Source organism: Pleurodeles waltl, chromosome 6, assembly GCF_031143425.1.
Source record: "Pleurodeles waltl isolate 20211129_DDA chromosome 6, aPleWal1.hap1.20221129, whole genome shotgun sequence".
NCBI classification, from domain to species: domain Eukaryota; kingdom Metazoa; phylum Chordata; class Amphibia; order Caudata; family Salamandridae; genus Pleurodeles; species Pleurodeles waltl.
Window position 1 is genome coordinate 1,101,546,546 of NC_090445.1, and position 16,034 is coordinate 1,101,562,579.

Sequence of the window (16,034 nt, forward strand, 5' to 3'; positions counted from 1 at the left end):
CCACATGGTATGGATCTGCCTTGAGATCCAGCAGGGGTGGGGCGAGATGATGTCTGACCTATCAAGACTCCTTAACATAAGCCTGAATCCGACCCCCGACGTGTGCTTACTGGGCTATGGGTATGATCTAATGAGGGGAAAGGTGGAGATCCGCTTCCTGATCTGGCCCTGGTTCTGTACAGGAGACAAATCGCGAAGAACTGGAAAGCGCAGTTTCGCCCCCCCCCCCCCGGGCCAGTTACAACATGGGCAAGAGCGGAACTCCAGGTTCTGAAGAGCGAGGAGGGGAAGGGGCTGCGCCGCCACCCTATTGCACAGGAATGGGAAATAGCAGTGACAAGCTGGAGCAATATAGTGAGAGTAATGGACGCAGATACAGACGCATCAACAGTAGGGGAAATTGGGTAAACAATGGGGAGGAAGGGATATTACCACACCCACCAAGATATGGAGAGGTTGGACAATGATGAGACCGAAACTGAATAAGAGGCGGATCATTAATGGATAGAACCCAGGACATTGAGTAACAGACAGATTGGATACGGTAGAACCCCACCCACCTGAAATTAGATAAAGTTTAGGAGCACTGACACCATATAAAATAAATTTTAAAAAAGGGGGGGCAAAAGGAAAAAAAAAAAAAAGACAAAACAAGAATGTGGCACACCCCTGCGTAAGCAATCACCACCCCCTACAATGCCATCAGGTTCAAGTTTAAGTTAATCATGGTTTGATACGAGTTAAATATGTTGTATAGTAACTAGAGTATCACGGCACTACAGCGTCCAGCCAATAGGACACCACACAAAGAAGATGCACTACTAATGCTATGCTCCTACATAAGTTAAAAAATATAAAGGTTATCGAATAATGAAGCAGAGCAACTAAGCAATGTAGACAATGGTGATGTTAACACTGTTACGCATAAGTATAATGCAAACGAGATGGTACTGTAACCAATATACTGTTTATTGAACAACAAAATGTTAATAAAATATATTTAAAAAAATATATATATATCAATCCGAGTTAGTTAACCAGTTATACAAAACATTTTTAGCTTCATAAAAACGTTTCATAAGATAATGGTAATAAAAGGTATGCTTATCTTTTAACAAAGAAGACCAATTTTTCTAAAACCACTGTGAAATTTGTGGTCACCATTTAAGACGGCACTACTTTCTTAAAACTCTTCCAATTTGTATTACTTTTAAAAAGTTTGCCATGTTTGGTACAAATTTAGTGCCATGAAATCATGAGCATTACTACAAAATGGGAAAAACTGTCAGCCATTTTAAGAGTCTGGGCATGTTTTATAAAAAAGATATTAAGATAATCATTGTTGTTATCATTAATAATGCCAAAGTTATAAAACCTTATACCATGAATACTATGAGCTTTTTATTTGGCATAACTCGCTAAAATGGCAAGGAGTGGGTGCTTGAAGTGGAATTTTGGGGGTAGGATGACACAGAGAGAGAATCTGCCCCATATGACCTAAAGGTGATTTTATGGATATTGTCAAAGAGATGGAAGGGACTCCTTACTGATTAGTTTCAAAAGATCTCTGTTTAAAGTAGATTTTGGAGAGTTATCTGCAATTTAGTTGAATGTTGTTGCAGATCTTTCTGATTTCATCAATGCAATGGTTGAATTTGTTTAGCGGAATTGTTAAGATTAATTTGATATTGGATTTAGAGAAGTGGGTTTTTTAACCTTAGGTGTGATTTGGAATTATCATTGGTAGTAGTTTTCTCCACTGAGAGAATTAAAATGAAATGGCATTTTGCAGAGAAAATGGTTTTGCAATACTCTGTGAAGATAGCCTTAACATGTTTGGGATTGGACATTATTGGTGACCATCTCCAGACTGTTGTATAGTTTTCGAATTACTGAGTAAAGGAACATGAGTTAACTTTTGAATCAGCCACTCTTTCGTATTTCTTATTGTGGTTTGTTTTATGGAGAGGGGAGGTCTGTTTCCTGATCTAACCCTACTGTGATATAATTTAAGTTATGTCTTCTGCTGATAAAAAAGATGAAGGCTTAGTCTGTAAAAGGACAACAACTTGAACACCTGCTGACTACTAATGCTGAAAAACAACTAGGATGGTTGACCACTTAAAACAATGCTCCTGGCTGCTACATTCTAGAACGGTCAGATGAGGCATGTGAAACTATGCAAGTGTGGTTTCTGTTTAATAGTTGATATTACTCACATGTGAACAATATAACACATGTAAGGATGAGGAAATTAAAGTACTTCCAGACTGCTACATCTTTTTTGAATGTTTGTTTCCATAGCTTCTTTGTTGTTTGAGGTGGTTTGTATCATGTATAAAATAGGGGCACCAGTAGAAGTAATAAAACATGACTACTATATCAATCGGTGAATGACATTGTAATTTTGCTTTCATGGCCTCCTTTACTAATGTAATACTGACCTCCTCCCTACAACAATTAACTGTATTTCTAAAACAATTTTCTACAATTTACAGAAGAACATTTATTCACATTTACCTGCAATTGCTTTTCGAAACCAGCATCATTTATGTAAGTCATGAGGTTTAATTAAACAGTAGAAGACCATACCTTGTAAAGTTATGGATACATATGTTATTTTCATCTGTTTTCTTACGGTACATTTAAAATGGCATTTTTCAGTGCTCCTCAATTATCATATGTTGCTGTATAGGTTGATGCACTTTTCTCATACAACATCTTCCCATTTGTTGACTTATATCATGAATTCTGTGCATGAATTCTTATCATTGCATCTCAATTTTGGCTGTCTCTTAATCCTCACGACTTACCCCATGATGAAAACTGTAGCACATATTTGGGCACGTAGACCCTGAAATCAACACTGTTCCTTTGGCAGCATAATGTAAAGGACTCATGTGACTCCCATTTTGTGACGAAAACATCTTGCCCAGTGGAGTGTGAATCATACTAGATGTTGTTTATGAAAGTTAGGACCGAGAGTAAATCCTTCTACATGGTTTTGATTGCCACATTATAATAAACATGTTCTTTAAAATAAATTTTAGTGCAAAAAATACCTTGAGTATTTTCAGAACACAAGTTATCCAGTTACATGCATTTGTATTGTATAAAAAGTGATTCTATATTGCCCTGCACTACTTACTTGCATGATGAGTTGAGAATAATATGCCAAATTATCATATTTAAAGATTAATTCTAATCTGTTTCAGAGTTTTTATTTTGTAATAACGGATTACATAGGTACGTTGTGCACCACATGGGTCTGTTGTCCAAACTTGAATGTAATTATTCCTATTCCGTCTTTCCAACGACCAACATGAGATTCATCATTTTATATTCTGATATACTTGGAAATCTTTATGCATAAAAAGTGATAACAAGGTTACTTTGTTCACTCAAGGGATATATTGTCCCAACACTACATTTAATGATTTATAAACAATGTGTACTGCTCTGTTCCATCACTGAGACCACCTACATGAGATTAAAGGCACTGGACATATGTTTTTTTATTGTTTTTCTCTAACAATATCGGAAGGTAAGTTAACTTTGTTTATTAATCATCCATTGTTTGTCTGCTGGTGGCAGCTGTAGTGTCCTATGAAGGAGGTGCTAAAATGACCTACCCTTTTGCTCAATTTATGTGTCAAAAAAGTCAATATGTGACCTTATTCTGTCTTAAACATTAGAATTAGAGAATGTTAAAAAAAAATCATAGTTGTAATTTCTATTCTTTTTCTTCATCTCAAAACAAGTTAGACATATCTCAAATTATTGAGGAAACTCATGAGCCTAAGGGACAGTATCTTAATCCTATTTGGGTGTTATTCAATTACATAATAATAAAGATGATGGCATGGTATCATATAATCATATATGATATTTCTATATTGAAAACAATGAAACTCATTTTGCCTCCTCTACCTGCGCAATAAATGCCATTTTAATTCCTGTAGTCTTGCTATCTCATATTCCCCCATGAAATGGTCCCTAGACCCTCTGAAATGTTTCATTTAGGCCCATCCTTATTTACACACTGTTCCCTGTCCACAATCTACTTCATTTTACTATCCATTTTCAACTTTAGAAATCTCATCTGACATCCAAAACTGGGATATGATAGATCATGTACTAGGGATCATAAAAAAACTAAATACTGTGCATTTTTGGCAGGACTAGTGGTAAGTCCACTATGTCATGGACAAGACCTATCCTTTTCCCATGATCAAGTCTGGCCCCATAGAATGTGGTGAGCTGCCAATAAACTAACTTCCAGAAATCCTGTATACAAGGGCATCTGCATACATATGCCCCAAGACCCAGAGCAGGAATCACATCTTGTTCAGTCTGAGAAGTCTTTGATGCCCGTTGTACTAAATTTCTCTGGGGTTTACTGGAGATGGAATAGCAAGGAGTACTGTTTTTGACTTCCATTGTCTACTATAGGGATGTCCCAGAGCCATCAAGCCATTCCTCTTCTGTAACTCCAGCTTTCTACTCCCATTTATTATGTCTCTATAGTCTTCATTAAAATATGAGCATTTCAGCACTTACAATTTTTAGAGATGCTGCCTTTCCTAAAATCTGATGGAAATATAGACCTAAAATCTTAACATTGTGCCCAAATCTCATTATTCAAATTTAAGTTACTTCTTAATTGTAAATATTTAAAAATAACATTGTGCTGGGAAGTGGTAACACTCTTGAATAGTCAATGAATCTTCTGTGTTTTTTAATCCAATGCTTGAATTAAATTTCAAAACTAGACCCAGTTATCTCTACAGGGGGAGTCACATTTTTCTACAAGAGAAGTAGGCAAACTGTGTTCTTAAACTTAAGCTTTCTACTTAATCTGGTCTAACTCTGATAGAGACCAGCTAGTACTCAACATTTGATCTTTTTGATCTTATGGTTCGACATCTTAAAATTATAGGGCTAGATTTTTCATTTTAAATGAATATCCGTATAGGTTGATTTAATTAAAAATAACTAAAAGCAATTTAAGATGTTCACTAAGTGCTTGAAAAAGACAGAGGCACCCAGGGAGTTTAATAGATTGATTAGAGTCACTAATACATTTTCTTATTTTCCAAAATTGTTGTATAGTTTAATTGATAAAGACCTTATATTGGATGATTGAAAAAACTCCTAGATACCTCACTGGTTTTGAGTATTATGTCCCTTAGAGATACTCTGGCATCATTTAACTTCTGTGTTTGAGGAATTTATGCTATAGCCAGACCCCCTGATTATTCTTCTATAGTACTGAGCACCTAGCTCACATTTCCCGTCTCTGGGTTTAGATACATGATCAGTAAAGTACTGAATCTAAGAAACCTCAAACATTTGATGAGCACCTCGAACCAAGTAGTCTTGCCCAATCTTCACGTCATGGGGCTCTATAAAAAGAGTGAGTAGTAAAGAGGATAGAGGTGAGCCCTGTCTTGTGCCCACCTCTATACTAATATTGACCAAGGTCCTGTCTTCAAAAATTGGACTACAAGTATCCTTTCACACAGATATTGTAGCAATGACTTATGCTCACCTGATCAAAAGCCTTCTGTGCCTCCAGCAATAAAAAAAGTTTCAGATGGCATACGATTGTTTCGGCATAATCAATAGCTTAATCAATAGCCTTGCGCACAGTGAGCATTATTCAGTTAAACTTTCTGGAAAACTGGTGAGCCTGACAGTCTCCCAAACCAGCTATATCAGACCTCCAGGAAAAGCATTTTATCCCAACTTGCAATTCTTTTTAACAACATTCTCAAGAAACTCACTGTCCCTTCCCCAATTAAGACAAGAAATCTGGTTACATTTCCCAAAACAAATTAAAACAAGACCAGGTGCAAAAACCTATTGGCCAGTTAGTCAGTTTGAATACATCCTTGCTAAATTGCTGTCACAACCGGTCCATTTTCTGGTTGAAGAAGAAAAGGGCATGTTACATTTTATTCCACCGGGTGACTTAGCCGATGTAAAAAGCCTTAGTACGCGTCTTATATTTATTCTCTCACCTGAGTAGCCTTCCTTGTGGCTGATAGGTATGGACAGGCATTGTCTTTCCCTCAGATTTGATCAAGAAAGAGGAAGATCTCAGTGATGATTCACCACATTCAATATCATCCAAAGTTTAAGAATGTGTTTCTTGAACTATATTGTATAGAATGTGTCAGGACAAACGTAATTTGCCTTTGGCTCCATTAGATGTGGTGTGTGCAATTTGTTCTCTTAGATTTCCTTTCTCTTGCAGTTTACAGCTAACATTTTCAACATATAACTTATATTTCTCTGTATGGACCAATAGCAGATCTTCCAAGAATTTGGCCATAGTGTGTATTTTCTGCCACAACTCTTGGATGAAAGTTCTGGGCTGGGAGTAATTTCCTCTTTGGAGATTTGTATGTCATCCATTTAACTGTGTCTTCACCATCTAGCTACAAATCAAAAAAGTATTTTGTGTCTATTCTATTTAAAAGTTGGTTCCAAATGGTTGTCTTATGAATTCAATCATTTTTAAAAACCACATACATCTCATTTGTCCCTGAGATATGACGAGATCTATATAGTCTTCCACAGCTAAATGTTTTTGGCATGAGAATGAGCCATTACATGGATATAAATGTGTTGATGTACTGGTTTGCCAGATTGTTAACAGCCATAGCCTCTTTTGAATTTGCTTAGATTTGCCAATAATATTGGTTTTCATCAGAAAGATAATGCTTCAAAAATGCCAACTCAATACAATATGATGATCGTAGGAACACCCAGGTGCTCCTGGCACAATAAGTAGGATGTCTTCCTTGCTAGGGATCTTTAGTACCCTAGATAATGCTCATTCTGGGACCATTGCTACTGAGGCCATAGACGACATATCAATCTTAGAGCCTGATTTATATTTTTTTAGCGCCGCATTTGCGTCATTTTCTGATGCAGAAGTGGCACAAACTTAAAAAATAAAATTATATTTTGTAACTTTGCGCCACTTTTGCATCGAAAAATGACACAAATGCGGCGCTAAAAAGAATAAAATCAGTCCCTAAGTTCTATAAGCGTGCCCCATCTTTTTGACATTTAATATTCGATTAATGATTCAATGTTGAATGTAATTGGTCTATTAGGATAGTTGTTGTTTCTTCTTGATCTTTATAACGACATAATATATACAGTAGCTGTTCAGGAATTATTATAAAGAAATATTCTAGCTTCCATATTTAAAATTCTCAAATTATCATTCACCGTCTGCACTAATTAATGAATTAATCTTTGTAGATAATGCAGTTGATCATAAGCAATCTTCCTTCAGGTGGTATATCTAGGAGACTTTTTGAAGCCTCCTCAGTGGACATCTATGTATCCTTTACTGAAGTGGCTTCCCTTTTATATATGTCTGATTAGAATCCTGCTTAGATTATAGACTTTGAAAGTGGAGCATAGGTGTGTGTTTTCCAGATCTTGCAAGTCTAATTAGCTTAATTATAGAGGAATGGAATGTTAAAATTCCTTGAAAAGTGGATTATTGGTAAAAGCAGGTACGTATCTACACTTAGCAATCGGTCACAAACACCCACTAGGTCCAGTCAAGGTCTCAGTATATTAATCATTGTTCAACCCTTGGTGGCTTGTCCCACGAGCAGTTAGGCTTACTTAGGAGGCATTTGTGTAAAGCATTTAATATCAACAAAACAGTAAATAAGTAAAACACAACACACAATAAAACTCCAACACCAATTTATAAAAAGGAAATATTTTTTTATTTTTAAAATTACACCAAAATGACAGAAATCCAATGTAGGGAATCAGAGCTATGCATTTTTAAAGATTAAAAGTAAAACTAGCTCTTAGAAGCAAATAGCGCTCAAAGAGTTAAAAAAAAAGGTCACACTAGACAGCAACAAAGTCCAGAGTTCAGGCCACTTAATGGTGTAACAATGTTACACTTACTTTGAGAAGTGTTTTTTCTTTCAGGAAAGTATTCTAAAGGGTTTGCACGCCCTGGTTTGCCTCTTGGGTTCTGGGACTACAACTCCCACAATGCAGCTCTTCAACTTATAGAGCTTTTTGCAACAGTGCTCCAAACTTCTCCAAACTTCTGGTCTACTTCCAGAGGTCCTTTCGGGTCCTTGAAGTGTCCACAAACTTGATCCAAGGTTCCAGAAGCTCTGAGTTGATCCTTGAGAGTTGGGACTGCAATTCCCAGAATTGACCTGATCAGACTCCTGAAATGGCCACTGGACAATGGTCAGCAGGACTGTTCTTGCAGGACTTGATGCAGGGGACTCTGGTCAGCTGCTTTGTATCTGTAGCTTACAGGGAGACCACTCCTGGAGTTGCAGAAGCAAGGCAAAGTCCTTTTCTTGAGGAAGCCCAAAGTGTGCAGCTGGTGCAGTCCTTCTGAGTGCAGTTCTACAGGTGTAGGCAAGGGGTTCAACAGGTCAGTCCTTCTCCAGTGTCTTCTTCCAGCAGGGATCTGAATTGTGGGGCAGCTCTTCCATATTTATCTTTGCTCCAGGATTGAACAGCAGGGGGTGCTCCTGTCCAATGGGGTGCAGGCGGACATTTTCTAAAAACCCAATATGGAGAAAACTCCTCTTTAGAGGTTAGATTTGGTTGAGTCCACCCACTGGCGTGGCTTGGTCTCCCTAACACACCCTTTTTTAAACCCTTCTCTTAATCTAAACACTGGGGCTCCCATCTGTATGGGGGAGAAGGAAATGGGGGAGGTACAGTTTCTGTCCCAAGTGACTTTCCCTCCATTGAAGACCAGTTTGGCTACTCTTTACACATCCTGATCTGCCATTTGCTGCAGCAGTTCTCCTCCCAACAGATGCTTCCTTTGTCTCAGCCCAGGCCACTTAACACCTCATTAAGGTAGCCTGGCTCAGGCTGCCAGAGGCTGACCAACCAGGATAGGTCACTACAGGGCTGAATTTGTAAACTTTCAGAAAGAGTTCTAAAACTCTTTCCCTGTGCTAGTTATATTAAATTCAACACTGGCAAGTTGTTGGATTTATTGTAACATTCCATTTGGTACTAAACATTAAATATTCATCTCTATTGGAAATAAGAATTTATTATTTTAAAATAAAGTCTCTCAGTGTTAGCCTTTGGAGCCCATTGACTACAATGGGGAAAAACTAATTTGTCTGTTTTTCCCTCACAGGGGCATGTCAAATATCTATTATAAAGTCTCTGCTTATATATACACTGTACTCAACCATGGGGACACCTAGGGCAGACCTTAGGGGTGACCTGTATGCATAAGTAAGGTAGCTTGACACTTAGGAAGTACATTTAATTCCTACGTCGAATTTGGGGTTAATTCTAACTTAAAAGCAGCCAGCAAGGGAGGCCTGCTTTTACAATGACACTGCATACCACTGCAGTGCACCTATGGGTGGACTAACTATACTGGGTTCCCTAAACCTACATGCCCTACCATGTACTAGGGACTTATAGGTAGGTTGTCAGAGCCAATTATATTTAGGCCTAATTTGCATATATGATTTTAAACAGAGCACTGGCCCTGGAAATTGTTAGCAGTGCCCAGGGCACAGTCGGAGTCAGAAAACACTAGTATCAGCTAAAAGTAGGTGCAAAAAATGAGGAGGCTTCTGCAATCAGCCCAAATTTCCCACAACATTCAGTGTGAAAATTAAAAGTGTTAGAAATGGGGACTTTGGTTGGCAGTCAGGTTACCCCCTGTCCAAGCAAGGACCCTCACTCTAGTCAGGGTAAGTCACACACAATCCAACTTATCCTGTGCCCACCCTCAGGTAGCTTGGTACTGAGCAGTCAGGCTTAACTTAGAAGGCAGTGTGTAAAGTATTTGTGCAATAAATCATACAATACCACCATATAGCACCACAAAAATACACCACACAGTGTTTAGAAAAATATATAATATTTATCCAGTTAAATGCAGGTCAAAACGATCAAAGATGCAATAAGTAAATGTAGAGATATCACTGAAAAGTGATATAAAGTGTCTTAAGTCTTTTAAAAGTAACCAAAGTCTCTTTCAAGCACAAAGTAACTGGTTCGCGTGAAAAATCACCACCTAGGGCCACAGAGGAGGATAAGCATGGAAACAAAGGGGTGTGTGTCGATTTCTCGGGCTGCACGCGGCGGTGCGTCATTTAGTTTCCACACAGGGACAGCTGTGCGTCGATTCCAGGTGCTCAGTCGTGGATCCTCTTCGGGTTGCAGGGTTTTCAGACGCCCTGGGGATGGTGCGTCAATTTCCTGCGCTGGCAGGACGAAGTCACAGGAGCTGCGTTGATCCGGTGGGCGTTGAGTCAAATTTTCTACTGCACGGCAGGCGCTGCATCGATTCCTGTCTGGAAGTCGAGCTGCGTCATTCCGGCTCAGCTATGTGTTGATCCAGTGGGTCATTTGTCGAATTTCCGGTGGCTACACTGGTGCTGCGTCGATCTTCTCGTTGCGAAGTCGGGCTGCGTCATTCCTGTTCGGTGTGCAGTGAAATTTTCACCGCAGTGCAGACTGTGCGTCGTTTCTGGCAGGCTGTGCGTCTAATTTCGCCGCACAAAGAGTCCTTCTTGAAGAGGTGAAGTCTTTTTGGTCCTGAGACTTCAGGAAACAGGAGGCAACCTCTATCCAAGCCCTTGGAGAGCACTTCTTCACCTCAGTCAGAGAGCAGCAAGGCAGCAGGGCAATAGCATGGCAGCAGTCCTTCACAGAAAGCAGTCAGGTGAGTCGTTTGGGCAGCCAGGCAGTTCTTCTTGGCAGGATGCAGGTTCTGGTTGCATGTTTCTTATCCAGGAAGTGTCTGAGTTGGTAGGGGCAGAGGCCCTGTTTATATACCCAAATGTGCCTTTGAAGTGGGGGAGACTTCAAAGAGTGGCTTAGAAGTGCACCAGGTCCCCTTTCAGTTCAATCCTGTCTTCCAGGGTCCCAGTAGGGGGGGTGGCAGTCCTTTGTGGGAGAGCAGGCCCTCCACCCTCCCAGCCCAGGAAGACCCATTCAAAATGCAGATGTATGCAAGTGAGGCTGAGTATCCTGTGTTTGGGGTGTGTCTGAGTGAAAGCACAAGGAGCTGTCGACTAAACCCAGCCAGACGTGGATTTTAAGGCACAGAAAGATTAAAGTGCAGAGAAATGCTCACTTTCTAAAAGTGGCATTTCTAAAATAGAAATATTAAATCCAACTTCGCCAGTCAGCAGGATTTAATGTCACCATTCTGGCCATACTAAATATGACCTTCCTACTCCTTTCAGATCAGCAGCTACCACTCAAACAATGTATGAGGGCAGCCCCAATGTTAGCCTATGAAGGAGCAGGCCTCACAGCAGTGTAAAAACGAATTTAGGAGTTTTACACAACCAGGACATGTAAACTACATAGGTACATGTCCTGCCTTTTGCCTACACAGCACCCTGCCTTTTGAGTTACCTAGGGCATACCTTAGGGGTGTCTTACATGTAGAAAAGGGGGAGTTTTAGACTTGGCAAGTACTTTTAAATGCCAAGTCGAATTGGCAGTGAAACTGCACACACAGGCCTTGCAATGGCAGGCCTGAGATCAGGTTAAGGGGCTACGTAAGTGTGTGGCACAATCAGTGCTGCAGGCCCACCAGTAGCATTTAATCTACAGTCTCTGGGCACACATAATGCACTCTACTAGGGACTTTTAAGTAAATTAAATAGTCCAATTTGGTATGATACAATGTTACCATGTTTAAAGGGAGAGAGCATATGCACTTTAGCACTGGTTAGCAGTGGTAAAGTGTGCAGAGTCTTAAAACCTGCAAAAACAGTATCTAAAAAGTGGAGGGAGGCAGGCAAAAAGTTGGGAGTGACCACCCTAAGGCGGCCAGGTCTAACAAAAAGTATATAGGAAGTAGGTTTTTTTGCCTGATTATTGACTGAAGTGTGATTTTTAGAGGATTACCAGAACCCCACCTCTATGGAAGAATGGGTGCTTAGTCAGGATGGAAAAGTTATCTGGTGCTAAGTCAGCGAAGATAGACTACTTTTTGTACCGGTGCCATATATCTGAAATAAAGATGCAGGCAAATTTATCGATGGAGTTGAAGGTATGTCTTTATCCGGATTGTAGACTTGGTGCTGAGAAGGGTTCCTGATACCTTTGTGTTTGTCTGGGGGAAGTACCCAGCTTGAGTGTGTTGTGTTTTTCTAAATGTTTTGATTGATATTGGTACAGTGTTATGGGACCTTTCAAGTCAAAATAAGCTGGCTGCTAAGTGTGCAATGTGGCAAAAATATTTTGTTTATGTGGCTGTGGATGAGTTTCTGTTATTGTGCGTTGGCTGCCATTATGGAGTTAGGCCAGGAAGTGCTGCTGTGAATTGGCAAAAATAAATCATAGTTGGAGTGGTAGTGAGTTTAGTATGTGAGTGAATATTTTAACTAACCTTTTATGACCTATACCTTCTTGCTGATAGAAGAGTGACCTTTGTCTATTGGACAGAATTTTCCTCAGCATTTCCTTATGCTGGAAGGATGGATATTTGAATGTTCGCCCTTTGACACGTGCCATGCTTTGGTGCATCTTTAATGATCATTGTTATCATTCTATTCCCTGCTGTAATTAGGTCACTAGTGATATCAAGGCTGAATTCAAGGGTGGGGTAGAGGTCTTAGAGAACATGGGGACTGAACAGTGTTGTAGAATTTGTATTGCAGCAATGTTTGATATCTAAAGCTTTAAGGTCAAGTGGGGACCGATTAACGGATTGTTCAAACACCAGAAATTCTGAAGGAATTTGAGAAAGACATATTTGAAATCTTCAGCTTCATCTCAATTACTGAGGGTGAGGGAAATGTAGCGCAGAGAAACAGAATAAGATGTGGTGGATTAAATTATGCAAATAACTCTGTAATCTTATCAGCATTCTCAACCAAAATGTCTTCCTGCAGACTTGGACATTCTGAAAGGACAAATCCGAGCCTTAGACGGACAGTTTCGGGATATACAAGCTACCTTCTCTAAACTCAAGAAAAGTAAGTCCCTCTCTTATTTGTTTAGGTTCTATGACATTTATGTGTGTTTTATAGGCGTTTGAGCCTTTTGTTGTGATATTTGTTAAGGTAAGTGTAATGGCTGGAATGATATAAAACCACATTAAATTTAAGTGTGTTATATCCAGTCAAGAAACAGTGTTTACCTGAGACCAAAATAATTTATTAGACCGGAATAAACTTTAATGCAATGCAACTGCCATGAAAGCTAAGCCCTCAAGTGGGTTTTAGGCCCAAGGTAAATGGGAAAATTACATGGTCCTCAATGGCTGCTAATAGAAGTACAGAGTTTGGGTGATTGGAGAATGGTAATCTAAGGAATTAAGCTTGTCAAATTCTACAGTTTGTAAGAGATGGATTCAGAAATAAAATTCAGATTGGCCAATGGACATTCTGTATAGCTAATTGAATTGTCGGATGCCCAGTTGCAGGATTTAGGATGATCACATTGGCTTCAGGTAAACTGTTCTTTGCATTACAGTGTGAGTAAATAGGACACCATTCGGACTATTCAGAGCTCCCTATTTGGATATGTGTCTTTTTCACAATATATATTGTAACTTTGCCTTAAGACATTGTGGGCCTCGTTTCCGCGGCCCTAGCGGGACACTGCACCATTGGAGCATCATTTTTTTTACACTCCGGTGGCACAGTATGCCAGCCTATATTTAAAAGGCCATAAAAAGCACCTTGCGTGGCTTTTCCTGGCCTTGTAAATATAGACCCCTTTCAGGCATAACACTGCGTGAAAGGGGCATTCCATGGGTGTTGCTTTAGATGTTCCCACACAAGCAACACCCATGGAACCGGAAGGAATCTGATGCATTCCCAGATTTACAAGTCTGGGAATGCATCAGATTCCTACGCCATCTCAGGTGGTGTAAGAGTGACGCAACGGGGAGAAATATATTTATTTCTCCCTTTTTTTCCTCTTTCTATGTTTGCTGCATTCTGAAGCACAAATAGAAAAACAAAACACCTATTATGATTGTTTTTGTGCAGGAATGTTTCGCTTCCTGCACAAAAACAATCATCCCCACAATGCAGGCCCCCTTGCACCATGGTGCAAGGGTTTCTGCATTAGCTCATGGAAGCAATTTGTACACAAAGTCAATCCTGTAGATACAGCTCATTTCTGCTCTTTCCTGGTGGCACAGGGCAGTGCAGCAAGGCACTTGCTGTGCCGTCCTGTGCTACAGGCCTTGTAAATGAGGCCCTGTATTCTTCTAAGAGGTGCTGGTTTGAGCTAGGATTTTCTCAGGTTAAGAAACGCTGAAACTGAGCTTACATGTTCATGGTGAAAGTAATGGTTTGTCACTACAAGAAGAAAGGGGATATATATCAATGGTAGGTGAGTGCCCAAGCATGGGCTGGGGTTTAAGAACATGATTTCTACAGTCTTCTGCTCGGAAAGTAGTTCTAAAGGCTCACACCTAGGGTAAGCCGCAAGCATAATTTACCCTATGACTGATAGTAGAGACAAGGATGGTAACTGGCCCTAGAACAAGGAGTGGGATTAGTTAACATGGCAGAATGCTCTGGTGAGGTGTTGATTCCCAAATGGACATGGTGACAATAATCTAGTGCTTGGATCAGAAAGCGTAAATGCAGCAAATAATTTGCAAATGCTTTAGTTGCAGAGATGGGTAATTATCCAACAAGTCTTTCCATGTGAAATAACTGCCAGGCTAGAGTTGACTCAAAGGACTTCTGGAAAACATGTGGCTTACTTTACCTCAAGCCTAGCCACTCCTTAAAGGCTCCCTGCACTCTTATTTGCAATGAAGCAGGTCATATGGATTGCCCCCGTTCTGTTGTTTATAATTCTGAGTTGCTGCATTTGTAACTAGGATTTCAAAAGCTTGGTTAAGTTTCATGATACCCAGTAGTCTGAATTACATTTAAAACCAAAAAATAGCTATTGAATAGAAATTACAATTGCTCCTAAGCACATTCAAAATGAAGCATTTCTGTTTTCTGAGTCTGATCTGTCCTTGATGTCACTCCACTACCCACAACCCCTTGATCACATTGTTACCACATAATTTCCTCCCTCCAGCTACAGATGTATTATCATTGAAGCATCCCAGGGACCATACTGTATATAGACTGCACATGATTCACAAAACAGATTTCTTATTTTCTTCCAGTTCTTCTTTTCCATGGAGGAAAGAGAGTGGGTGAAAAGGTGTTTGTAACCAACGGGCTGGAGGAAACCTTTGACATTTCCCAAATCACGTGTACAGAAGCTGGGGGACTGCTGGCTGCCCCAAGGAATGAAGCAGAAAATGCCGCTATCCAGGACATACTGGGGCTGAAAGATGCCAGAAAGGCATTCCTGGGCATCAGTGACCAGCATGTAGAAGGGATCTTCAAGTACCTGAATGGAGAAAAAATTATGTACTCCAACTGGAATTTGGGAGAGCCCAATAACAGCAAAGACAACGAGGACTGTGTAGAAATTCTTGATAATGGAAGATGGAATGACATACCATGCACTATGCCCCGGCTGGTCATCTGTGAATTTTAACATTTGGTAGATAATTTGTGCATTATCTGTTCTGCTATGGAGAGGTTGATACCCATGGGAATTAGTCAATAAATTTGAAAAGGCCATATTTGATGTTGCTTTGATGGTTTGCTTTGATGACACACTTGATGGTGCAATTGACAGCAACTACCCGTGTGCAATGAAACATTTAGCAGAAGTGTGCATTACTCGACAGAATCTTTGGGTTATATGCTGGAAACTTGAATCAATCGCAAAGTCACCCAAAGATTCTTACAATCAGTCAGGGAAATGTGAAATACCCAAAAAGCGTCTTTCATCTTTGTGTGCGTGATACGAAGGCGCCAATCAAGGATTCTTGGAGAAGTCAGCATCATGCCCATTCCATGATGGCCACCACCTTTCTGATCCAATTTTGTAATGGTCGTGAGTCTGTGCCATGTCTGAGGGTGATGAGCATCGGAGCCTGCCTTCACATCCTCTAAGCCATGGATGTAGAACACTTTAACATGTGATTT

At 39.9% G+C, this 16,034-nt stretch overlaps 1 protein-coding gene across 2 annotated transcripts in view; it reads left to right on the forward strand.

The window, feature by feature from the left end:
- The window catches only part of LOC138302086 (mannose-binding protein C-like), a 31,535-nt gene extending 15,919 nt beyond the window's left edge, over positions 1-15,616 (forward strand). For both annotated transcript variants that reach the window (XM_069242468.1, XM_069242469.1), the window contains exons 4-5: positions 12,906-12,989; positions 15,158-15,616. In XM_069242468.1, the coding sequence (XP_069098569.1) occupies positions 12,906-12,989; positions 15,158-15,537 (464 nt within the window). In that variant the 3' untranslated portion in view covers positions 15,538-15,616. The remainder of the gene's footprint in view (positions 1-12,905; positions 12,990-15,157) is intronic.
- Positions 15,617-16,034: the final 418 nt, after the last annotated feature.